The sequence below is a fragment of the Lagopus leucura genome, unplaced genomic scaffold (assembly GCF_019238085.1).
Source record: "Lagopus leucura isolate 7727_CA_CO unplaced genomic scaffold, USGS_WTPT01 Super-Scaffold_100004, whole genome shotgun sequence".
NCBI lineage: Eukaryota > Metazoa > Chordata > Aves > Galliformes > Phasianidae > Lagopus > Lagopus leucura.
Genome location: NW_024962264.1, coordinates 3,476,710 through 3,502,861, shown reverse-complemented (window position 1 = coordinate 3,502,861; position 26,152 = coordinate 3,476,710). Strand labels below are relative to the sequence as shown.

General features: G+C 39.8%; 1 protein-coding gene across 2 annotated transcripts in view; it reads left to right on the top strand.

The window, feature by feature from the left end:
- The window catches only part of MARCHF1 (membrane associated ring-CH-type finger 1), a 208,633-nt gene that overhangs the window by 61,952 nt on the left and 120,529 nt on the right, over positions 1 to 26,152 (top strand). The window contains exons 2-3 of one of the 2 annotated variants that reach the window (XM_042870386.1): positions 3,794 to 3,872; positions 11,759 to 11,845. In XM_042870386.1, coding sequence (XP_042726320.1) covers positions 11,819 to 11,845 — 27 coding nt within the window. In that variant the 5' untranslated portion in view covers positions 3,794 to 3,872; positions 11,759 to 11,818. The remainder of the gene's footprint in view (positions 1 to 3,793; positions 3,873 to 11,758; positions 11,846 to 26,152) is intronic. The other variant, XM_042870385.1, reaches the window with a different exon arrangement.

The window sequence follows — 26,152 nt, the reverse complement described above, 5'->3', positions numbered from 1 at the left end:
CTTTCATTCTAAAACTTACATCCAGCACACTGTATTTTTATTGTTTAAATCTATGAACCTTACGCATCATCTGCTTTTCTATGCATAAGATAAAGATTTAGAGATTTTAATCGAGGAAAAAAACTAACAACAGGTCATCAGTCATTTTATCTTCTGCCCCTGCCAAATATGGCTGAAATTTCTTTCTGTTCAAAACTGGCAGTGCAGAACAGAACCCCTAACTGCAGGGTTATGATCATGGGTGTTTCTTTCATTCATGTGTGCTTTTTCTTAGGTGAAAGACTCAATTTATTTCTTGTTTAGTTAAGTACTGCAGAAAAAAAGATGGTGCTTGAAATACAGACGTGGATCAGTTAGAGTGCTTCAGCGGAAGACTGGGACTGTGATATTTGATGTTGCTATGGGAAACTGCTTTGTGAGAACATTTGCAGAGCAGATGGACCAAGATAGATAAAACAGATACAGGTATTGAATAGAGATTGTGTAATGTTCTGTGAAACAACAGAAAAACATGAGCTGAAATCTGTGTAACATACTTCCTCGATTCATCTTCCTTTTAATGGATATACTGCAAGCTACAATTTGAAAACACAGCTCTTTGTAGCCAACTCACTGTGTTTTCTTTTAAATGGTATAGTATGTTTTCATGGTGTTTCACTTCCATTGAATTGAAACAGCTGCCTGATTGGAATAGTTCAGCAGTGAAGGTTTCTCAAAGTTTTGGGCTTTATAACACGTGGAAGGAAATGGCAGTATTTATCCGCCCCATCTTCTGTTATATGCAAAAACAATTGCACCCTAACTTAATGCTGTTGCACTTCTGTTTGAACAAACCTCTGAAGTTACATGAGTACACAAACACTACGGAATGGACACGCTTTGTGTTTCAGATGTGAAGATTTTTGTAGCCTAACATAGTCTTGGCTATTGAGAGCTCTTCTGCATCCGAGCTTTATTTCCTTGTTAATAAATAAGTAAAATGAATACCCATCCTGCTTAAAAGTAAAATGTGTTTGAAATTGCTGGGTGCAGCGTTGGTTTCCCTAGGGACGTGATACCTGTGGTACCCAAAGATACCCATGTGTTGGCATACACACAGTGTGCTTTTGTAGGGGTGCGTATGTGCAGGAATGCTCTGTTGACCTAACATAAATTTTGTGTTCTCTCTGGCAGTGAATGAAATAGTCACGTGCTATTTAATTCTGCTCTCAGAAAAATAGCTAGAGAATTTGGAATATATTTAGTAGCTATATCTTCCTGAAAGCCAAAAGGCAGACCTGTGAAAGAAAAAAAAAAATCTGAAAAAATAAAACCTGTTCTCCTGAGAATTGATGATTTCAATTGCTAAAGGATTTTTTTTTTGTAAGTAATTCAAAATTATATGTAAATACATGTACTTTTAAGCTTTAGTGTATCTCTCCTTCTATTCTTGATGAGTTATAAAACTTACTCCATGGGTTGATTTCTGCATACTGTTGAAGCTGTTCTTTGGGTTATGCAAATAGAAACCTGTGACTACACAGCCATCAGTGTTTTTCATCAGAGATTTCATTAGGAAATACCACGCCACTGCATGCTGTATAGATGATTTGTTTTCTAGAGCGTATCTTAAAGAAATCTTTTGAGTATGAGGAAGGAAACAGCCTCAAGTTGCGCCACGGTAAATTTAGGTTGGTTATGAGGAAACACTTGTTTACAGAAAGGGTTGTGAAGCACTGGATTGGGCTGCCCAGGGAGGTGGTTGAGTCACCGTGCCTGGATGTGTTGAAGAACTGTTTGGATGTGGTGCTTGGGGTCTTGATATAGAGGAGAGTTCTTAGAATTAGGGTAGGATGGTTGGGTTGTGGTTGGACTTGATGATCTTAAAGGTCTTTTGCAACCTGAGTGATTCTATGACTCTGTTTCTTATAATTTAAAAAAAAAAAAAAATTCATCTGCTATGTTTGTTGTTAATCCTACTGCTGTCATTGGTGACAGTTGTTCTAACACAGGGCAGATTGCTGTGGGCTGGCTTCATGGTAATGGCATGGTGGCTCTTGCTCAGCTGTGCCAGTGCATTCCAGTTATTCCAGGATTGCTTATACCTTGCTGTGTTGCCCTCCAGCAGATGCTGGGTAATTCAAGTTCCCTATGAGCTCCAGAGACTGCAAAAGTGGGGCTTCTTGCTGTAACGTGGTAAAAGCCTCATCTTTTTATCGTGCTTGCTGACCCACTGATCCTTAGCTGTCAACTCTGAGGTAGCTCATGTCTATCTTGAAGCGGGGCTGCATGCATTTCCCGTGTCCTGTCATGGAAAGGAAAACGCCTCCTCTTTGTTTTGCTGGCAAAGAGCTGGTATCCTCCAAAGCTGTGCTCAGCCGTGCAGTCTGTCCTGCCTCTGTTTCTGTGAGCCCAGTGTGTTTATAGTTATGCTACTGCACGTAAACTTTTTGAAGTACTTACTTAGATTTCTGTGCAATGAACATCAGTGGACAGGCCCTTCGGCCCTTTGGACATGCTGGTTTTCCAGAAGAGAGGTTGGAGAGCTTTCCCAACGTTTCTACCTGGTAGGCATTTCCCTAAGTACATGGGTGCTGCCCTGCTTGTCTGGGAAGTACTGAGAAGGGACCACAGCCGTGTAGTCAGCGTTTGCTGCTTTACTGGTTTCTCCTGACATCACTGTCTCACCTTTAAGCAGCCTTTCTGTGACACCAAACTCCCAGAAAGAAGCCATCTTCTCCAGGCCGCAAGTTGGAGGCCAGCTGGGGGTCTCAGCATGGAGTTGCCTGCTCCTGAATGACTTGTGTTTGGTTGGTTGGTTTGGGTGCTTCCCTAGACCGAGCTTGTATTTGTTCCCCTTTCAAGACAGCTAGCTCAATTAAATCTTTTATTATATTTCACTTTTCGGCAAGCAAATATGTAAAAAAAAATTACTAGTGAACTAATTATGTATTTTGGTCTTTTTGTTGTATTAAGCTTTATTTATCCTTTATAAATTTATTTATCCTTTATTTATCCTATATATAAATGTCTGCAAAAAGGCTTTTTCCACCATCGTGGTTAATAAATGGAAGCTCATGTGTAGTTTTCCTATGAGATCCTAGGAGATCAAGATCTCCTGTGGGATCAGTTTGAGAGTCCACAGAAATACGAGTGGGAACCAGTATCTAGCATAGGAAATGATAAATATTATTTAAGACTGCTGTTCAAGCCCTGTGCTAGAACTATTTGTATGTAGGTTGCTTGGAAGGTAATGCTGCCTATTGATTTCCTTGAAACTACAGAAGATACAAAGAGCACAGTATGACAGAGCAAATTCTCAGCTACAGAATACTATTGTTGAACATAGTCACCACCAGCAATGGACAAGAGCCTGCATGCCACATTCTTGCAGAAGCACACCACGCACCCTCTGCTTTACTGTGCTCACATTTACTGTTTGGTGTTCAGCAAGTGTCTCTGGGTGCCATTTTTTCCTCATGGAGGAATTCAGTGATGCTCATTTGCTTCGTGCTCCCGTATCAGAATCCATTTTGTCGGACGGTCCCTCTGCTGTCATCTGTCACAACAACATGTAGTGAAGGGAAGGTTCAACCTCTGCTGCTGTACCACCACCATCTGCCTCTGGCATCGTGGGCCAACGTAATAAAATTGGAGGCATTACTGCCAGGTCAGCCCTTATGTGATCTGAAAGACACTGGTATTAATATTTTTTCCAAAGTTTCACTGAATGGTTTAAGGCTCTTTATATACATTATATGATATTTCAATTTAATACAGTTAGTTTCATATGACTTGTTTCTGTTTGTTCTAGGAAATGAAACCAGGAAGTCATGTGAAGGGCCATGTGAAGCTCCTGCATACCAGAAATTTGCTAAGAGATTGCTTCACCTGTAAGTTCTACTTTTCTGTTGTTAAACGCCAAGTTATATTGACATTTCTGAAAAAAAAAAACAGATTTATTTTGGCATTTTGACTTGACTTGTGAAGAAAACCCAGCCCAAATGCCTTGCGTTGAATCTGTGCCATTATTAATTGACTGCATTTCATAGGGCAAATAGGCACATTTTTCTGCTAGGATTTTGAATGGAATGATTGATTTCCTTCATGTTTTATCATTACAGATTATGCTTGCAGTATAATATATGCTAGGCTGCAGTAGCTTAGTTTTCAGAAACTCCAAATGAAGGATAGAAAATAGCCAAATTTGTATGAAAGCATGGAAAGATTGCCTGTGCAGACAGGTGCCTGCGGTGGCTCGAGCCCCTTCTGAAATGGTCTTATTTTCAGAGTTATTAAATGATATGATAGCACCACTTCCAGTCTTGCTATTTGTAGAAAACAGTTTTCTTTGAGCTATGGAGAAATCATTTAATTTTATATACTCTGCTTAACAAAATCCACTTAAGAATATAAACTTTTGTTTTCAACTTGAGTTTAGTTGTCCGTGTGAAAGTATTTATTATGTGTGAGAGAAGTGAACTTGGCCTCTCAACACTGCTGCAAGGAAAACATTAGAAATCCCATTTTACCCAAAAAAAACAAAAGCATTTGACTGACTGGGTTTTTGCAGATTGATGCATCTTTGGGCAGAGCTGAATTCAGAAGCTCTTAGTCTCAATCAGGAGTTATTCTGCAAGAATAAATTATGCCATTGGGAAGTGTGACGTTTCATCTTGAAGGAAATGGAGAGTTCACAGGACAATTTGGCAATCTGGAATTGAAATAGTATGTTAATTATCACCATTGTTTATGTAATTATTATTATGTAACTGAGCATAATCTCATTAACAAGTTCCTAAGAACTGTGGGAGGGAAAATATTAACTGATAGTGCTTCAGAATTGGCTATGTCTGTTTTGTACTTGAAAAATAACTGTCTTAATTCTGTATTTTTAATCTAGCACTCCCTTTGAAAGCAGTGGCAGCTCCTACAGCTGGGGGCAATGTGTAGGGAGTTCAGTTTAACATAAGCTGCAACTAAACTAAAACTTGCTAAGTGTAGTCTTCCACAAGTCAAATATTTTTATGAAGTATCAGAAATGTTTTGATATTTGCATATAATTTTCTTGAAATAATTCCTTCGTGTGTCTTCATGGTTCTGATATAACTGTTGAAACAACCACAAATTCAGTGCAGATGCAAAGATTTCTGTTACAAATTTGAAACTGAGTTCTACTTTTTTCTGTGTTGCAAAGTAAAAATGGAACATTATTTTCTTCATTCTGTTACTGTTCTCACAGTGCTGGGAAACTTCAGCAATTAGTCCTCTGCTATCTGAAGTATATTGACATTGAAGGATGTCCCTTGGTTTCATTAGGGAATCTGGAGGGGATATTCCAAGACATTTCTAGGAAGCTTTTCATTAAGTCAGTGAAGAGAGAAGGGAAACTGCTGCTCTGATCATGCTGCCTTAATAACTGAATTTGTCTAATTTTCAGTACTGTTCACTAGATTGAATTGCTTTGCACTTCTTGGGCAAGTGGATTTCCTGCATCTTAACTGTAGCCTTACAAGCAAGCAAACTGAAAGGAGATGAAATAGAGTTAAAACTTACTTTAATAAAGCTTACTTCAGCCTTTCTTTGAAATTTCTTTATTCATCTCTTCACATCTAAGAAATGCAGGTATTTCATACGTGTATATATGTAGGTGGGCATCAATTATTTGATAGAAATATGTGTTCTCTGGGGTACCGAAAAAGGTATTGAATTGGATTGGAAGAGTCTTAGGTGAGAACATGGAGGAAGACTGCTGGCAGGGTGCTGAAGCTGAGAGCTGTGGTGTATGTTGAGGACTATAAAGCAAACATGTAGCCTCCCAGCCAAAAAGTGCATTTTTTGAAGTCCTGGGAATACCCTGATGAAACACAAAAGCGTAGAGCTGATGTATTATTCTACAGTTCAATAGTAATAGGAAATGCAAATGCATTTCAATGGCTTTTTTAATATGGAATTCTTTGACAAGATAGCTGTTGGAAGATACTAAATGCAGAAACAACCTTTTTCTCTAGCAGTATATTATTTTTCATTACAGTGTATTCCAGTTGCTTAAAAGCGAGACTGTTCCATTACTTTCTAGTTGGAGTCACGAAAAAGAGATGTTAGAGCTGAACCACCGATGGGCTGTGTGTGCTGATTTATTAGCTGAGCAGTTCTTCTCATTCTGCTTTCCTTAGCTTTGCATACGTGGAAGTAACATCAGCTGCTTATTCATGCTTTAGGTTTTGTATTGAGCTTTATGTACTGACAGCCTCACTTTTCAGAGTAGCCTGTGTGTGTTACATGTTAAACTGTTCAAGTTAGGTGATGTGAATCTGAGGTGTTAGAATTTTAGGAACTTGCCATGGAAGGGAAAACAGAATCTGGCTACCTAGTAAACAGAATTACAGTCTTGCCTTTTTTTATTTGAAATATTAGTTGTTACTGTCTAGTGATTGACGGCTCTGAGGTCTGGATAGAGAGCCAGCAATATGCAAGCAGACTTTCCTTTTCTGAAAGCAGTGTTTCTTCTCTGCCTCAAGAACTGAACTCATCTACTCCTACCAAATGCTGTGAACTGGTGTGTGTCATGATCGCATCATCTCATGCACAAAATTGTAACAGTATGACCGTTCCTAAATTAGAACAGAAGTCCTGTAGTCCTAAACTTCATTACCGTTGCTTTTGCCGTTACACAAACCTTTCTCCTTTGGGTGTAACTTCACTTCAGCAGGAGTGTTGAAGGTATTTGTACACTTAATGTAAAAATCCTTCGTGTGGTGCTGTTCTTATGTGGAGTTGCAGGTTTCTTTGAAGACCAGGCATTTGAGAATTACAGTGGGCTGCAGTGAGGTGAAGGATGGCAACAAACAAGCCCGGATTCCTTACTCACGTGGGCAAAGAAACTGTATTTTGTAGGAAGTGCTGCTACAGCTTGTGCTTCTGAAACCTGCTGTACTGGTCATTAGTCCTTGGCACCAGTGGCTGTTTCTCCATCTCTAACCTGAATCTTTAGTGCTTGTGCTGTCTGATGCCCTGGGAAGACCAAGCAAAGGCTGCACTCCATCTCCTTGCCAGCGCTGATGTACTCTGCTGTGTGGCTGGATTTTATTCAGGCATTACAGAAAGGAGGATCTGCTTCTGGTATATTTAGAATCATAGAATCACTCAGATTGAGAAAGACCTTAAAGATCATCGAGTTCAATCACAACCTAGCCATCCTACCCTAACTCTAACAACCCTCTGCTGAATCATGTCCCTGAGCACCACATCCAAACGGTTCTTAAACACATCCAGGGGTGGGGACTCAACCACCTCCCTGGGCAGCCCAATCCAGTGCTTAACAGCCCTTCCTATAAAGAAGCATTTCCTTATATCCAACCTAAACCTCCCCTGGCGTAACTTGAGGCCGTTTCCCCTTGTCACTATCGAAAAGAGAGCAACCCTGCTCTCACTGTAAGCACCTTTCAGGTATTTGAAGACAGCAATAATGCCTCCCCTCAGCCTCCATTCCCCCAGACTGAACAGCCCCAGTTCCTTCAGTCTCTCCTCACAGGCCATATTCTCCAAGCCCTTCCCCAGCCTTGTTGCCCTTCTCTGGACCTGCTCCAGCACCTCCATGTCCTTTCTGTGCTTTTGTATTGAAATGCTGCCAGGAACTTGATGACTTCAGAAATTGTCTATTTGTGCAATTCTGACCGTGGGCATTTAAAATGCTAAAGATGTTGCTGAGAATTTCTGCAGACAATTGGTACTGAATAACCCGAACAGGAAGAAGCTTGTAAGCAGTGATTAGATAAATGCACTAGCAGTTTTCTAAGATTGACATCAGTCAATACAGAGTTTTTGTTAAGCTTTTGACATAACGTTTTCATTAAGTCTGCCTGCTTCGACAGCACAGTTCATAGAGAAAGGCTGGGAAGAAGAGGAAGATGTTTGTAGAGACTGTTGATTTAATAAAGGCCAAATAAAAAAAGTAATAATATAGTTTCTGTTTGGAATAACTTCTGACTGGTACTATCAGCAGACCAGAAGGAATAGCGTTCCCTATTTAATCAATTAAATCTTGCTTGGATTGCTGTAGATAAGCAACTCCGGTTCTGTTTTCTTTGAATTCTCTTTTGAATTGGTTGTCAATAAGTTAATGAAGCTATGGCTGCACGCTGTATTTTCACAGATGGCTGGACTGGTTTATTTCAAGGCCTATACATCTCTGTCTCAGTGCTGAATCTGTTCCCTTCTTGTTAAATTGTGAACCATCTCACACAGGCATGTCTCAAAGCAGCATCTATGCGGCTTTGTGCTCAAGGCTGCAGCTGATCCTGGAATTCACGTATGCAACCATCATATTGATATAAACAGAGAAAAGTCAACATGGGGGAAAGGAAAAAAGGGTATTATGTATTCTGAGCACAAGATGCTGGAAGAGAGAGAAATCAAACATTACGAAACGTGAGGTAGTTCCAAGTTCTTTGTCTTAAGTCTTTTTACCAGGAATAATGCCATAATAACTGTTAATTGTGATACTGATTAAAGTATTTATCATACATCTATTGTATCTGGTAGTAACGCAAATGAGTTAATCAGTATTGTAGAACTGCCTTTCATTAAATACAGATGAGTAACAATCTAACTTACTTGATACTGTGGATCGTAGTGGTAATTATTTCATTATGATCACTTCTGTAGCTGTTATATTTTAATTGCAGAGGAAGTTTGCATAATTCCTGTTAATGCTAGTTGATGAACAAATAAGAAAAAAATCTTTTTCTATCTTGCATAACCCTCAGCTGGGTCTTCTGTGTTTAGCCAGCGATTATTAACTGGCTGTCCTTTGAAATACTAAATCTTTCAGTATCTTAACAAGCTATATGTAAAATAAATAGTAGCACGGAGTGTGCTTGTATTTGCTTGTAGAAACATGGCAATTTCTGAATATGACAGCCATTCATTTCGGTAGAAGTTTTAAGAGCCCAAATGTTCTGATTACGTAGTTGACATCATAAATCATTGCTGTCCTTGAAAGGCCCTTTTGCTGATGCAGGATCAGGTCCTCAATTTCTCTATAGACCTCTCTTCCTGCTTCTCTGGAGCACATGGATTTTGCCCCCTATTCTTCTCACGCCTTTTGAAAAAAGGTTTGAAACACCTCTTCTTGTTTCCTCTGAGAATGCAGGATTGGCTCGCTTATTTGGAGATCTTGGGGAGAGTCTGGTGCATGCTGCACCAAAGATGAAACTAACCACGTGAAAAATCAAAAACACGGCATCAAAATGAGTAGGAGGAACTTAAATTGTATATGGCAGTAGTGAAGAGTTGAGTAGAAGATTGTAGTAGATATTTACTGTGGAAGATTGTGAGTCCCTGAGAGTATATTAATTTCAAGGAGAGTCTGCACAGCTCTGATGAAGGTTTCAGTGGTTGCTAGAGATGAATCTTCCTCTGCTCTCCCCATGCTTTCCTTTTGTTTTTCTCAACTAAACTCGGGTTTGAACTTCAATCTCATATGCTACCTGACTTATGCTTTTATGTCAGCCACTGTCAATGTATTCTGGGTGATAGCAGTTGTAATTATAGCATTTTTGTATACTGTAATCATCTTCCTGATCGTCAGCTAGTACAAGGGTATCTTCCAGAATAGGGAGAACAAAAGAACTGCAGAGTTCTTCCAGTCTTTGCTTAACTGCTTAAGTATATATATATATTTTTAAATAAAGGGTATATACTGAAGTAAATAAGTTGGTATTTCTAATGATGACGATACTATGAAATACTACACCTGTTCCTGGTGTTGCTTGTTAAATTACTCTGCTGAGGTATAATTTCATGCCTTGTTAGAATCAGACGGACACCACTATAATTTGCTGAAGGTGACATAATGGCACAGGCTTAGAAAAAAAAAAAACTTGTGTTATTTAAGATGTTTGATACCAAATTTCCACCAGTTGAATTGAAGACAGCAGTCAAGAGAAACGTCCTGCACTTTCAGTGGGATGATGTGAGACAAAAGTGTCAGCGTGACTGAGTAAGAATATTTTGGTCTTTGGGTCAGCATGCAGCTTTGCTTGTGATGTAAACTTCCTGCACCTCATGCAGTGTGAAAATGCACGTACAGTTATTAAAACAGTGCTGGTGAGTTTATAAACAGCATTTGTGAGCCACTAGCCGTGGCTTCCTTAGCTTCTGAACATGAGGAAAGCTGGAGATTTCTGCAGCCTGCCTAGCCAGTTGGTGATTACCAGGCATGTGCTTTCCTCCTGCTTTGCTTTTCTGCTGCGAAGTGGAAAGAACTCAGGTTGAGCTTTTATTGTTTTTGGATTCAGACGTGTACTAGAATAGCATGCATCAGCCGGGGTTCTTGATGCAGATGCATCTGCTTGTGGTGCTAAATACATACAGCGCTTCGCAGATGTGCCCTCGTTCCTCGTGCACATTGTGAGATGCTGGAGTTGGGGCAGTGGATGTGAGGGGAGGAGAAGAAAGTTTATCTCGGATTTAAGTAATACAATGCTGAAGGGAGGTTTTTCTAAGTTTCTAGACTACAAATGCAGGGATAGAAATGACATATGTCCCTCTTAGCTTTTAGCTGAGGTTCATATGTGGGAGGTTCCCTGATTTTCCAGCATCGTAGCAGCTGTTTTCCTCCTGTATGTTGATGTGGCACAAAAGCATTGCGTCTTTATTCTGAAGGCAGTTTTGCGGATGTCAGTCTTAGCAAGTAGGTTTCTACCTGGAGACCACAGTGCCGTTGACTTTCCTTGGCTTCCACAAAGCCCACAGGGATAATTATGAGCATTTCCTTAATGTAATGGGCCAAGAACTCCACAGTTCTTTTGGGTTGATTGATGAAAGAATGATCTAAAGAGTATTTCTGCTGCCACTAATGTAGTTTACTGGAGAAAGTATGATTTCTTGGCTCTGACTTGAATGGGAGAAGGAAATCTTTGCTCTGTAACTATTTTTGTTGTAGTCTATTAAAAAAAAAAAAAAGAAAAAAACTGCTCTGCAGTGAGTCATAAGAATTTACTAGCTTGAAATCAGAATGTTCAGAGGTGCTTTTGCTCCACAAATAACGAGTTCTCCATGAATATTGGGTCTGTGTGGCTGGAATCTTTTCTGACTCTTGTGTGTGCGCGTTGTAAAAACACTGCTTTTCAGTTGTGCAGTAATCTCTGGTGGGTGGCTGGTGCTTTCAGGTTCTGTATGACTTCTGTACTTGTCAGACTTGAATGTAGCGTGGTTGTTTGTTTTGTTTTGTTTTTTTTTGGCCAGGTCTTTGTAATATTTCAAAGTGACCATGACATGAAGAGAAGGCTTATTTAAGCAGAAAATAAGCTAAAAAAGGGCATGTGAAATAAGTGTTCAGCTGACGGGATGGCAGTGTAAATACCAGTGTTTCTTGTATATGTTTTTAATTTTGTGATCAATCACTGTAAGCAGTCAATCTAGAAGTAAATTGGCACAACTACTCTCTTCTGTTGCCCACAGCTTTCTTTGAACCATGAAATATTTACTGTTAGCATCCTTTTTTCCCCTCGAGTAGCCCAGCAACACGTATAATACATATTATAAAGAGCTAGGCAGAAGACGTTGAGAAAACAAGGGTTTGTGCAATATTGACATCTGAGTCTGACATAGCATAGTTCCAGGCCGCCTTTTCCAAGTCCTATACATGTACAAATGCAGCTGAAAATCTGAACTTAGAGGGAGTAGTGCTTGTGATAGAGGATTAAATTCAGACGGAGCTTTCCTGTGGTGATGATTGCTTTATAACATTAAGGTTTTGTGTCATTTAAAACAGGAGACTATTGGAAATTACAGAATGAAAAAGTGACATCTTGGGAGGCGGGGAAGAGGGCAGATGAGAAATGCCTTGAGGAAATGTCAGGTAAAGTCTTGCTCAAGCAGGTTACTGAGAGGACAGAGTGTCAGGCAAACCTGCCAGCTCTGTTTAACTGGAGCTGAGTATCTGAAATAGAGAAGACTTAACACAGAAGCAGAATTTGAAAGAAAGAAACAAACTAAAAGGAAGTCACCTTTTTCTTCTGTGAAAACCTTCTTATTTTCATTTTATTTAACAACTGACATAAAACAGTTTTCTAAGTTGTGTCACCATGAGCAGTAGTTCTGTTGTATTTTAGATGTTTCAGCACGTCTGTAGTAATATTTTATGATTATTAATTGGACTGGTACTATGTTAAAATCTTGGAGACATGCAGACATGAAACCATACGGATGAATGTATTCATAACCAGTAATAATTAAAAATTGTTTTATTATCTCTCAGAAGTCTGTCTAGGACCCAAACTTGGACTTGGCTAGTATTGCCTAGAAACTCTGCTTTTAACTGTGTGTGTAGTCGTCTGCCGAGTCATAATGTCATTGTGGCCTTAACTGCAGCCTGCAACTGAATTCTTTCCTGTTTTATGTTTTAAAATTTATGATTTTTTTGTCTTTGCAGTTTCATTTAATAGGCTTTTGCTTTCCTGTCTTTCATCCTGACAAATTTCATCTTCTTTTCTCTGTGCCGTTCATAGGTTTGCTTGTTTTTAATTCTTTATTCTTCTCCAATTAAATGATCTGTCCTTCTCATCTGTATTTCTACAGATGAAAGTTTTGTAGCTTCTGGCTGTGTGAGCCTAACAGGTTGGGAGAGTTCACAGAGGGTCTTTATGACTGTGACAGCTGTCTCTGTGAAACAGGGACAGTTTGCTTAAAAAATGCAGGGAGTGGGAGCATGACAAATTTTCTGTTTCGTTTGAGATTGTAGCATAATTTTTGCCCATTCATCTTCTCTAGTCTCCCTTCCTTCTGTTCGTTATGCAGAGCTTTGATGTGATCCTGTTAGGTTGTATCTACAATACGCTCCAGCGTGATTCATAGCTGTGGTCTGCCTTGGTTGTGGCAATAAAAATACCCCAATACCTGTGGTTAATTGTGGTCTCTGAATGGAACAAGACTGCTGTTTGCAGACGTAAGTTAATATTGTTGTTATTGCAAGAAGTGGGAGGTGGAAAGGGCTGTAAATATTCTGATTTGCTAAATATGACATGCTTACAAAGAAATAGTCTTTTCCTGTGGGAGTGCCTGCTGTCTAAATGTGCAAAACATGCATGGGCTGAAAGTCGAGTTTTACTAGTGTGGCATTTCTTTTGAACATATAAATTTATTTCTTCCATCCATTTATCTCTTGTGTCACGACTGAAAGAATGTTTCTTGAAAACAGGCTTGTAAAGAAAATTGCAATGGAGTGGTGATTCACTGCAAAGAAATAACAGGTGGCTCTTGAAAGCAGACAGTCGTACATGTGTGCTATGCAGTAATCCAGCTTGTTGGGTAAACTGGCCTATGTAATTCAAAGGAGAATCCTTACAGCTTTTTGTTTCCCATCATTTACCCCGAAAGACTTGTGCTCAGGGGGTGGTGGGGAATTTCAGCACTTCTCTAAAGGAAACAGTTCCCAGAATTGCAGCTGTAGGGCACCTGTGGGTCTTCTCTAAAAACTGATTTGTACCTGTTTTCAGCTGAATCTGAGAGTGGGCTTCACAGCCTGCAGCAAGAAAGGGAATATTTTGTCTTTGCAATATGAATGTAATGAAAGTTTTGACCCAGTGCCATGAATAGCTGAGCCTTTGGTATCGCTAGTAGCTACACCTTGCGTGACCCAATCTGTTGGCACTGCACTTTGAAGTTAGTAGCTCAGCCCCGTCTCCAGGCTGTGAATAAGATTTCATTCTTTGCTGAGTAATAGCAGAGAACAAAACTGCCTCGTTCGTTTCCTTGTGTCGCAAAGGCATCTGGTTTCTAGTATTTCTGGTGAATGCATGTTACTGTATTGTTGTTATAGGTCTTATTCTCTGTGGTGTTGCTTCAGGTTTCCTTAGTACCAGTAAGGACTTCTTTTTTTCCTTGGGTGTCTGAAGTGAGAATTTCAGTGGGATAAGAGTAATGGCTTTTCATTTTAGTTGGTTGGAACTCATTGGTTACATTGGAAAAAGCCAGTATGATGAGATGTGGGTTATAAAGTATCGTGATGGGCAGCTGAGGGTTATTGGAGGAGGTGAGCAAGAGATGACTAGGATAAAATTCTATTAATGAAATTGATTTTTTTGAAGTAAATGATTATTTAAATATTGTATGTACGAAGTTTATCAATGGATGATTAGAGAAAGTAACTATAAGAACAAGGTGTGCCTTGTTAGCTTTTGTGAATACTTACAGGATACAGTCTTTGTTGAGGATGCTTTGAGATGCATCCCTCTGGGAAATACTGAAGTGTTGTGCCTGCGTCCTTGCCTGATGGACTTCAGAAATGGCCCCACTCCACTCCAGGCTATCGTTTGACTGAAATGGAGATTTGGCTAATGTTAGGAATCATTTGGTTTCAAAAGTATGGTTTCAGATTTGTTACTTTGAACGAATTGGTTTGTTGATGTCATGAAGCATGTTTGATATCTAATGTATCGTTGTTTTTTTTTTTTTTATGGTAAGACCAAAATTGAACTTAATAATGAGGAAAGCTCAATTAAAGAGGAGTCAAGAAAACCTTTCAAAGGTATTTCGAAAGTTATAATGCTTTTCTTTTTCTTTCTTTTCTTTTTTAATACTACAGCTGGCATTTGCTTCTCATTTGCTGCTTATTAAATGAACGCAGTATCTTCTAATATTGTCCAAAGCCTTTGTTCATTTCAGTCATTGGATTTACCTTGGCAGTTACAGATATTTTCCACTGGTATATTCAAGGCTTTAAAATGATCACTTATGCGTATGCCTCATTAGACAAAGCACCACATGTTGAAGAAACAGGTTTTTCACACATTAGCAGGAGTTCCCTGTGATGTGGTCTGTATGTAGTGTCTTCTGTGAGAGAGAAGACGTTCCTGTGTGTTTGCCATACCGAGTACCATATTGATAACTATGCTAACCTGCTTGCTGAATTTATTAACAGAAAATGGCTCCAAGTTCATAGTGTAAATGGTTTTGAAATGGTCAGCCTTCATTAGTTTCCCACTGATTTAAAAAATATATATATATATATTAAGGGAAAAAGGGAGAAACAGTGAAAATGGGGAAAAAGGTTGTGAAAAGTCCTATAAAAATGGCTATTTCCTGTGATTTTGTTTTTCAGTCCACGTTTCCTAGTGGCAGCTGTTTATGAGTGCATCCTCTCTGTCTAAGAGGCGTGTGATGCTTCTTTCTAGTCAGTGGTCTTGTTTATATCTTCAGTAGCAACTTCTAAATCTGTGTGATCTAAATCTGTGTGTAAATCTGGGCTGTGATCAATGGTTCTGTGTCAGGCGGAGGCCGGTCACAAGCGATGTCCCTCAGGGGTCGGTCTTGGGACCGGTGCTCTTCAGCATCTTCATCAGTTGACAGATGATGGCATCGAGTGCAGCCTCAGCAAGTTTGCAGATGGCACCAAGCTGAGTGGTGCAATCGATGCATTGGAGGGAAGGGAAGCATCCAGAGGGACCTGGGCAGGATGGAGAAGTGGGCCTGTGTGAACCTAATGAGGTTCAATGAGGCCCTCTCTGCAGCACTGTGCCCAGGCCTGGGGCCCCCAGCACAGGAAGGACGTGGAGCTCTTGGAGCCGGTCCAGAGCAGGACACTGAGATGGGCAGAGGGCTGGAGCAGCTCTGCTGTGAGGAAAGGCTGAGGGAACTGGGTTTGTTTAGCTTGGAAAAGAAAAGGCTCCAGGGAGACCTCACTTTGGCCTTCTAGTACTTGAAGGGAGAGTATAATCAGGCTGTTTACGAGGGTGGATAGTGATAAGACAAAGAGGAATGATTTTAAACTGAGATGGGAGGTTTGGGTTAGATATGAGGAGGAAGTTTTTCACACAGAGGGTGGTGAGGCACTGGAACAGGTTGCCCAAGGAGGCTGTGGATGCCTCATCCCTGGAGTCATTCAAGGCCAGGCTGGATGTGGCTCTGGGCAGCCTGGGCTGCTGGCTGCTGTCCCTGCACACAGCAGGGGGGTGTAAATGATCATTGTGCTCCTTTTCAACCCAGGCTGTTCTGTGATTCTGTGATTGCTGGCTCATGTTGAATCTTTCAACAGCTGAACCCCCAAATCCTTCTACTCAGGGCTACTCTCAAAGCATTCTCCACCCTATCTGTATCTGTGCTTGGGGTTGCCCCTACCCAAGTACAAGAAGGCCTTGTACATGGCCTTCTTGAACTTCATGAGGTTGGCATGGCCCCACCACTCCAGCCTGTCCTCTTCTGTCTGGATAGCATCCCTTCCCTTCAGCTGCACCACTCAGCTTGTTGTATTCTGCAAACCTGCTGAGTGTGCACTCGATCCAACTGTCAGTTTCCCCTGTCCAGCTTCAGATTTCTACTCAGCCCTGATACTGTTATTGTGAGCTACTGGGAAACGACCTTATTTTCTTGGAGGTGGGTTTTCCTTTGTGTAGTGTAAGTGGTGTCACAGCCATTGCTACTGTGTGGAAATCACTCTTCTACTGTAATTTGAAGGATTGTTAAATTCAAGCTACTCTTTAGGGATGTTGTTATCTTAAGCTGACTTGTGAACAAGGACAAATTTTAGCCTGCAATGAACATAAAATGTTCATGTGAAGAAAACAATCTCAAGCATTTTGTTTTCTACTGTCTTGTTCTATCAACTAATTGCTTCCTGACCAGAGACTTCAGAGGTTTTTCTAAGAGTTATTTTGTACCCTAGATTCCTAGTGAGTCTTAGAACTGTTCTGCTGTGTGATAATGACTAAGGTGGTAAGTCATTTGACATTACAAAATAGCCTATTTAAAGGATGCTGTGAAGAAACTTGGAAAGGGGGCAAGCTAGTCAATCTCGCTTACTTTAATACAATCTTGAAAATGAATTTCAATAGCTGTTTTCATGCCAGAGATTGACAGATCTGACCTTCCTTAAATTAAATTTCTCAATGACCACTTCTAACTGCCTTAAAAAAAAAAAAAAGCAGTTTTTCACTGAGGCGCTCTGCTTGCTTTGTCTAAAAGTGTTCTTTGGTAGGATGGCTTCAGAAAGTGTAGTGGATAGCAGCTTTTTTCCTGATTGATGTAGGCAAGTGATGAAAAATCCTGCTCAGCAAAGACGAAGCAGATGAGCGGGAAAGCTTGCCTCTCTGAAGTGCTTAGTGAAACTTAAAGAATGTGACTTCTCAGGTTGGTTTTTGTCCTAGTGCTGAAGTATTGGTGTAATCATAGAGCAAAGTAGTTTTCTTGTTGTGTCCTCATGCGGGAGTTCACAATAAAAACAATATTTTCCTATGTTATTGAAGAGTATTCAGCTTGTCATTGAATCTTGAAAGAAAATTAAATGTAGTAGTTTAACTTTGTGAAAGCAAATGTCCAGGTAGATGTAAGATGAAAGTGTAATTAAATCACTCTTGCAGTGTTTAGGAGGCCGATAATGGGTATGTGAACAAATAATGCAACTAAGTCTGTTTTAGGTTGTGTATGAGGAAAAAATGTTTTTCTCAGAGCGGTGAGGCAGTGGCACAGGCTGCCCAAGGGGACGGTGGAGTCACCATCTCTGGAGGTGTTCAGGCACCGTGGAGATGTGGTACTTAGTGACATGGTTTAGTGGGTGGCGGATTGGTGGTTGGACTGGATGATCAGAGAGATCTTCTCCATGCTTAACGGTTCTGTGATGTGTGGGGGTGAGTGTTTAAGGCATGCAATCTGCAGAAATATCCAGGCAGAGTTACAGGGAGTTGTCTGACTATTTATGTTAAAAGGTACTTTTACTCTAGCAAGTAATCTTCTCCATCTCCCTGCCCAAATCACCATTGTGATCTCTGACTCCATAGGAAAGTAACAGACAGACTCTTGCAAGCAAAACTCTTGGTTACTTGACAGTAAACACCATAGGATAACCTGAGTAGTTCCTACTTCAGTGTGCCCCTTCGGAAAATGCTAACAGATCTGATAATAACATCACACCAGACCTGTCAGAAAAAGCTTGAGGAATGTGTTTTCTGAATCTGGGTCCCCTAAAATTTAAAATGAAACAACTCTGTTATGGCAGTAAACTCATGTGGTCTTGCAGTGGTCATCTAAAAGTAACCAATAATTTCAATTATGTAAATACCAATAAAAACTAGATTGTATTAGAACTAAATATCCTTTTATTGATTGGGTGGCTTAGCTTTTGGTGTATATTTATAACGTTGGTGTAATATTAACCTTCCTGTCTTTGGCTTGTCATTTATAGCACTTTGGAATTTTGTTTTTCTGGAGAAAATAAAGAGAAACGGAGAGAAAAAGGCTTGCGTATGTCAGCATGTGCAGTAGAATGCCTCCAGTGCGTGTTTCTATTTGTAATTACTTTATTTAATAAGAAACGTTTTGCATTTGTTAAAGAAACAACCTTTTCTGTTTTCATTAGACTTCCCAGGCATGTAGAGTTTCAGCCGGGGAATGTGCTTTGTTTTGAACTCAGTCAGCAGCCCTTAGAAAAGCTGTTTAATTAACTTTTTGCCAATGTCAATATAATTCTATTATCCTCCGAAGGCCGGATGAGCTCCCTCTGGTGGCTCATTTGCATTGAAGTTCTTGGCTTTACTTACGGATCTGTTTACTCAGGCGAACAGGGCTGCTGACCCTATGTATCAGTCAGGCATCAGTTCCTTGTGGGCTTACTTTTTAATTGAAAAACATCAGTAATTTCCTTACATAATGAAACACCAGCATTTAAATTCGCAGCAGTTTCAATTTGTTAGCAAAGGAAATGAAGAGATACTGGGTAAGAAAGTAAGCAAATAATACTGAATTTAACTTCTTCCAAGTATAAATAGCGTAGTAGGCAGCAATCATTTAGGAGTGGTACTGACTTATAATTTGTCTGTTCAGTCTTAAATTTATGAACTATTTGGATATTAAAGACAGTTTTTCAAGAATATGAAGTCCATGTTTTAAAAACTATTTAATCCTGTACCTGAACTACAATTAGATGTGAACTCAATCTGTTTTAGAACTTGTTTAATCTGTTTCGTAGCATTAAGGAGAAGCATAACCCATCTCACTTGCGTGCAGTTGTTTTAAGATGATGAAGCTAGGAGGTTTTGTGGGTCAGAAACACCAGTGAGTTCAAAGTGAATTTTCCACCTCTGTAATGTAAATTTCCACAGGTCTTTTTGAACTCCGTGCTGTTCTAATTTAATGGTGTCCTTATCATAATGGAATGAGCTATCCTCTCTCAGAAGCAGCAGGAGAAGCCTCAAAGCCAGACAACATGCAGGCTGGACATAAGGGTGAAAACTTCCTCGTATAGAAGATTTCTTTTATTGAACTATTTTCAATAAAAGCTGATTATGGAATAGAATACCAAAAACAGAAAGAGAAATGAGGCTTTTGCAATATGAATATTTAGTCAGAGTTAAAACTCTATCCAGGCATTTCTGAAGGAGGACTGGAGGAAGGGGCCGTTGCAAAGTGGGAACAGGAGGGAAATGACAATATTTTTTAGTTTATAACAAGTAACTATAAAATAAAGGAAGAAATGCAGAATAATAAGCAGTAAGCAACTGTGAGAAGTTGACAAAATATAAAAGGTGTTCTCAATGAATATTCTTTTGAATTTTATTATCTTCTTGCATTTTCTTCAAGTCCTTTGAGCATTCCAGTATCTGAAGTTGACAAAGCAGCTAACGCTCAGCAAACGTGACAGATGGTATCTAAAAGTAAGCTTTTAATATTCACATAGTTGTCGCATCTAGATTTTCAAGGTCTTCCCACAGTGCGCTGGCCCTGTGTCAAGTGATAGCTTTGAATCTTGGCCAAGAACTTAAGTCCAGTCTTTCTGAGTAACGCCATTACTTTTGAGGTTGCTGGAGTCAGTTTTGCAGCTTTTCACCTAAGACTGAGCAAATGGATTCCACTGATTGCTTATTTCAGTGTTTTTGTCCTAACCATTGTTGACTGCTTTCTGAGAGCTGAATTACCTTTCACAAGAGTGTCATTAAGAAGTTACCTAATAAAGAACAAAAACCAGTGCTAAGTGGCTAATAGTGTAAGTGGCAATGTCTGTATTTAGCCTCTCCTCTTTAGTACCTCCAGGTTATTTTTTCTGTTATAAGCATAAGCCAACAACTCAGTAGGCACTTGCCAGACAGCTAGGCTCACGTGTGCAGCTACACAGCATGACATGCAGAGTTCTACATGTTCACCGTGGCAAAACCAGGAATGGTTTTGGTAATGGTTGTGTAATGTCATCCACTGAGATTTTATGAAATAACATCGTCTTTACTTTTATACTGCTAAGGCTCACTATCGTTCCTAGGGAGAGCTGTGGTTGTGAGGGCAGTGTTGATCGTGAAGGTGAAGCTACCAGCACTGGAGCATCTATGGGCATAGAGTTTGCTCCTACAAGTTAGGTCTGTCTGTAGTGAGTTACCTGTGGTAACTGCACATCACTGCTTTATAAGTAGCTTCTTGAGTGCTTCTTATTTTATGATGGACGTTGATTAAAGAAGTAGCCTGCCATTCAGACTACAGGTTTGTCATTTAACTTATTCTGTTTGTTTTCATGAGGTGTGGTTACGTATAGACAGATATCTCAAGTTGTCACTGTACTCTGTGAAAGTTAAGCTGTTTAGACAGCTGGCACTTTGGAGAACTTCTGTGCAAGTCTTCTGCTGTTTCATTGGGGTCACTGTGGAGTGATGAGGGAATAGTGTGCTTTGTTTTAGTTACATAAGATAAACTTAGTGCTAACACTGTATTGGAGGCATCCACTTGAAAGATTTTTCTGTTTGACGGTACAAATCAGTTGTTTTTAATTCTACTATCAAGCAGACACAAAAACAATTGATTTTAAGAGCCAGGGGCAGCATCTGATTCAATTTACCATTGTTCTGTCGTTTCATACCTCACTTTCATTAAATCTAACCCGCGGTTCTAGCCCAGGTAAACTTTTTGATACTTCAGTTACAGTGTGCTTATGGAGCATTTTGGAATCAGAGGCATCCCAGAAACTTACCAAGACTGCTGAATACAGTGTCTTTTGAGGAGGCTCAAAATTGATGTGCATATTGCTTTTAGTACGTTTTTGGTGTATTGCTATTAACTGGAAAGATTTCTGCAGCGAGTGCTGTCAGTTTGTTGAATGGTGTTCCTGTACCGTGTTGCCTTACGTTTTACATTATTTTCCATAACTACTGTACGTGCTTAAAGAAAAAATGTAAATGATGAATATATTTGCAGACACGAGCCTGACAAATAGAAATGTAGGAATCTCTGAAAGATGAACATCCAGAACTTGTTCCCTGCAAAGCAGTAGAGATGGGACAGTCTCAGCTGTTCCTTTTGATATTAACATTTGGAGTCATGTATTTTCTGTGCTGGTGTGTGAGAGCAATTGGTAGGCAGTACCTGTGGTAGTCTGTGACTTGAGGGAGGTTGATATGCTATGATATGTTACTGAAGATGTGTTGCTTGAAGTGAATGTCATTTGAAGGCGTCTGCTTAGTAGTGGTAGAAGGCAAAGACAAGTGTGAATCTCAGTGCAGCTTTAGTTCCTAATTCCACTCATTTATGGCCCCTCTCTCTTGATACTGCTTACTGCCATATACATTTTTATTTCCCTTAGTGTAATCTACAGTGTAATTTGAACGGTTCCTGGTCGTAATTACCAAAGTAGAATAAATGAATGCGTGCACCTCTTAAAATCCGAAGCCATCTGCAGCCCTTCAGGACCAAAGGCATGTAAATCTTTATGAAAGTCACGGGGTACTGCCAGTGCTTTGGTGCAGGCACATATGAACGTCTAATGTAAGTTTTCTAAGTGCATTTATACTCTTGTTCTCAAACTTGTTTACAGGAAACTGCACTGATAGAGTAACTTTTGTTTAATTGCTGGAAGTCTAACATCAGATTTCACCCTGGTAGCAGTCGGCTGTTTGCTTCAACAGACGTTTGTTAATGATGCAGTCTCTTCTCAGCTATTCTTTCTTGATTTGCTTTTTGTGATTTGTGTCCATTTTTGCTGTGTTCTTCTTTGTTGAAGAAAAAGATGCTTAGTAATGCTGGTAGTGAAATTGATTGATGTATAGTTATGTGTAGTACCATACGTACTAACATAGAAAAAATACCCAATCTCATTGATCTGTTTCAAAGAATTGCTTCTTTAATACTTCCAGTACGTGCATATTTATACTGCATCAAGTGTTCCTTGCCAGCACTTAATTCAGTTGTGAGCCCAAAGGTGGACTGGAGGGGGAGCTGCGTAGGGGTCTGGTAACATGATGGCTATGTTCAAGTCTAGGCGTATCAGCTCAATATGGTGATTCTGATAAGACATCTCGCAACCATTTGATGTTTAACTTGCAAAGAAGACAATTTCTATTCACCTCGTTTAAACAACTTCGAAATTGTGCTTTTTATGAGGCTTCACTTGAATAAGAGTTCTGCTTGAAGCTGTTATTCCTGAGGCATCTCTGCTGGAAGCCTGCGCACAGTGTGATGGTTAAGGCATACTGGTCAGAAGGCAGAGAAGAACAAGTCTTCCCGCTCAGGAAAATCAGAATAATGAAAAGTAATCTCCTCAGTTATATTTCACTAAAGATATCTTTCATGTTTGCCCTAATTCCAGGATTAACTTTGCACTGCAGTAGGTTTTAACTTCTGTTTTCATTCTTCTTTACTCTGAGAGATGGGAGAAGATCTAAGGCAATTTCTCATTGATCTAAAAATTTCATTTGGTTCTGATGGGATGTAATTTGAAGATGCTGTGAAGCCCAAGGGGTTGGTTTACACTGGTGTAGTTTTGTCTGTTGTAGATACCTGCTGCCTGCATTCTTAATCTAGGTGATAGAAACTCTTGCTCATGACAGAACTTCGTTTTGGATGATCATTATCTAGTGTGGGTATCCACTTCCATAGTACTGTGATGGTCAGACTTGCTCCTCTAGGGTGCACATGTGGGACAGACTGAAAGGTACAACAGGTACCCTGCATAAAATATTCTAATAAAAGTGAGATTCTTTTCTTTCTCCTCTTAAAATGTAATGTGAGAGAAATTGCTGTTTTGAGGGAGGGGGAACCACACTAATTATTTGTGAGTGAAAGTGGTCTCCTTTCTGTCTTTTTCTTTCCAGTATAACAGTAAATTTTAAACTGATCATGCACATAGAGATTACAGAATTCTGAGTTTTCTATAGAACAGAAAAGAAAAATATTCTGTTTAGAGAATGCTACTGGAAATACTTAGATTTCTGTGGGTTTAGTAATGAATGCATGTGAATGATCACATTCTGGTATGCAAGCTTTATTTGTAGCTGTGTGCTGATAGAGCGCTGTTACGTGTAAGACTGTAGACAAGGTTCTTTTTGGTAGGATCTATCTACAGATCTTTTCTCAATGTGCTTCTTCTGCCAGACTGTCATTTGCTGGTTGGACTGCATGATGGTGGTGGGCTTTTCCAGCCATAATAATTCGATGTTAGTGGACACTGATGGCACTGGAGGTAGAGACTAGCAGTCAGATGGGGTGTGTGAAGAACTCTGTGACATGCTTGGAAGCCTTTGAGGGAGCGTGATCTCCCCAGTGAGGTATTAAAGGGAGTGCACTGTACATGGTGTGATTTTTCTGCACTGTTTCTGAGGACATTGCATCTCATTACAGTAGTCTGTAAGTTTCAGTCTTCTCTCGCATCTTGCGTTCATAGCCAGTGTTTATTTTTGATTAATTATATGGAGTCTACCATACCAACATGTAAGGACTACAATGTCTACAATTTTTTCTCTAATTCAGCATAAATTTTCGCTGAAAGGCCGTATGGAGACTTAGTGATTACAGATTCCTTTTTTCCTTGTTGCTTGTGTCACCGAGATTTGACCGTGAGTCACAACTGATCAGATTCTCTTCTTAATGCACTGTAGCACCGTTGTGTGAATGAGTACGGTGAGAAGATTCTGATTTAATTAGAAATAAATAGCCTGTGTAGGACTTGCGTTGTAGTCTGGTTCTGTCTGATTCTTACAGAATTGAGGGTTGTTGTGTTGTTTCTTTTTTTTTGTGCAAGTTAAATCAGTTACTAACGGTAGTCACACAGTCCTTTGAGTGAGGCAGAGCTCCAGCACTCTGACTCGTTGGGCACTGTATTTGCTGAAAATTGTGTTGTTTAGATAGAGTAACCAGATGGTCATCATAGGAAATGAGTACAAGTTGCCATCTTTTTTCGGAAGGCAAGATGTGTGAGGAGCAGCTCTGAGTTTACTTGGATTTGCTCAGCCCAGAGCAGAGGAGCTCTGGTGGCTGCACAGGGAGTAGATGGGCAGCACTGGGCTCTGCTCTCTGGTGACATTGACAGCACCTGAGGGAATGGCATGGAGCTGCATCAGGGGACTGTCAGGCTGGGTGATAGGAAAATCATACCTGTATTAACATCTGATGCAAAGGCTTTGGGTTTTCTGATTCTTTGTGGCACACAAAGAAGCAGAGTTAACACAAAACTGGAGTGTTGAACGGAAAAAATGATCCTGGCCTCAGCTCTGCCACTGACTTTTATGATATGCTTTTGGGTATGTCCCATGTCTTCCAACAGCTTTCTTCATCTGGAAGCAGTGGTGATCTTCACATTTATACATAAAGCGGTTGGCAGCCTGGTTGTTTTGGGCTTGTTTTAACACTCTGGATGATAGTCTTCTGGGTGGCAAGTAGAATATTTGGCATATGAACAGCATGGACAGTGTCACGTTAACTTCTTGAGGTCTTGGCATGGTGAGCAAAGGTAACTAATGAAGCAGTTAAGCAGAATGCAAGCATGGATTTGCTCAATAAAAAGGCCTATTCCTGCCTCTAGGTCAGATGTATTTTTTCTATAGCTGTTAATGGCTTAGTTAGGTTCACTGGGAGGGAAAGGGGCCACGAGACTTAATAATTTTAAAAAGGACTAAGCACATCACACCCTTTAAGGTCTTTATTCTGACTAACTCAGAAAGACATAGATGAGATTACAGAGATTACTGGTTAACCTACAAATCTGATTTGAACCTCACGTTTAGATGATTTAAAATGGAGAATTATTGGCAGAGTATTAAAAGGCACGTTGACTTTGTAAAACTTTGCTAGATGTGGAAATACACTGACAGAAAGCTCGTTTTGATACCTCAAGGTGCTTCGTTTTCTACCAGTCATTTTATCACAGAGGTAGGTGATCAGCGTGACAAAGCAGAGCCAGGTTCGAGGATTCTTAATCCGCTTGTTCCTCTGGAGGAAAGAAAGGAGTTTGTAGCTTTAAAACTTCTTGTTACGCTAAGGAGAAGTTTCATTTACATTATAGTGCAGTCTCAGATTAATAGTTAAACATTATCAGTCTGGAGTATGACATTTGTTGTTTTGGTATGCTTTCAAAGGTACAGTTGCTTTGAGAAGTGGGTACTTCTATTTTCTTCCACCCTGATGTATATTTAAAATTCAGGAAAATCTCCCTGTGCTAGCATGCATTCAGACTAACTTGGATGTTAACTGCAGATCAGTGTCATTAATATGAATATATACATCAGCCGTGCTTGAAATTCTCCCTGTGTTGTTCCGTAAGAAAAAACGAAGCTGTATATCTGCAGTAATTACTTGTGAGAATTAAAAATCATAGAATCATAGAATCGCTCAGGTTGAAAAAGACCTTAAAGATCATCGAGTCCAACCACAACCCAACCATCCAACAGCCCTCTGCTAAATCATGTCCCCGAGCACCACATCCAAATGGCTTTTAAATACATCCAGGGATGGTGACTCAACTGTGCAAATGCAACTGTGTAAAGCTGGATATGAAGATGATTTATTCCAAGGCAGAGTCATACTTTTTTCTTAATTGACAACGTATTAAAACGTTGCTGGTGTTTACTCTGTTTTATTTTTTCTTGCTTTCATTCCTGTATTGTTTATACAGTGCCATGGATTGGATTTCTGATCTCAAATAGATCTTTGCTTTTTCTAAAATTAAAACCAGTTTTGTGTGAATTTGTAGTTTTTATCAAGACTAATTGATATTTTAAGAGGTCCAAATGTTATATATTTTCCTTTCCTATTATCTGTTTTTGTAATGCTGCACCTTGGATATTCTTTTCTGGTGTATTTTGAGGGCAAGGGAGGTGATGAATTGGTTTTTCAAGGGTTTTGCTTTTTATAGGAGAGAGCTGAAACTGTTGGATGGGTGAAGTTCATGTAAACTAAGTGTTCAATGCAGGTCACTGCTGTAAAGATG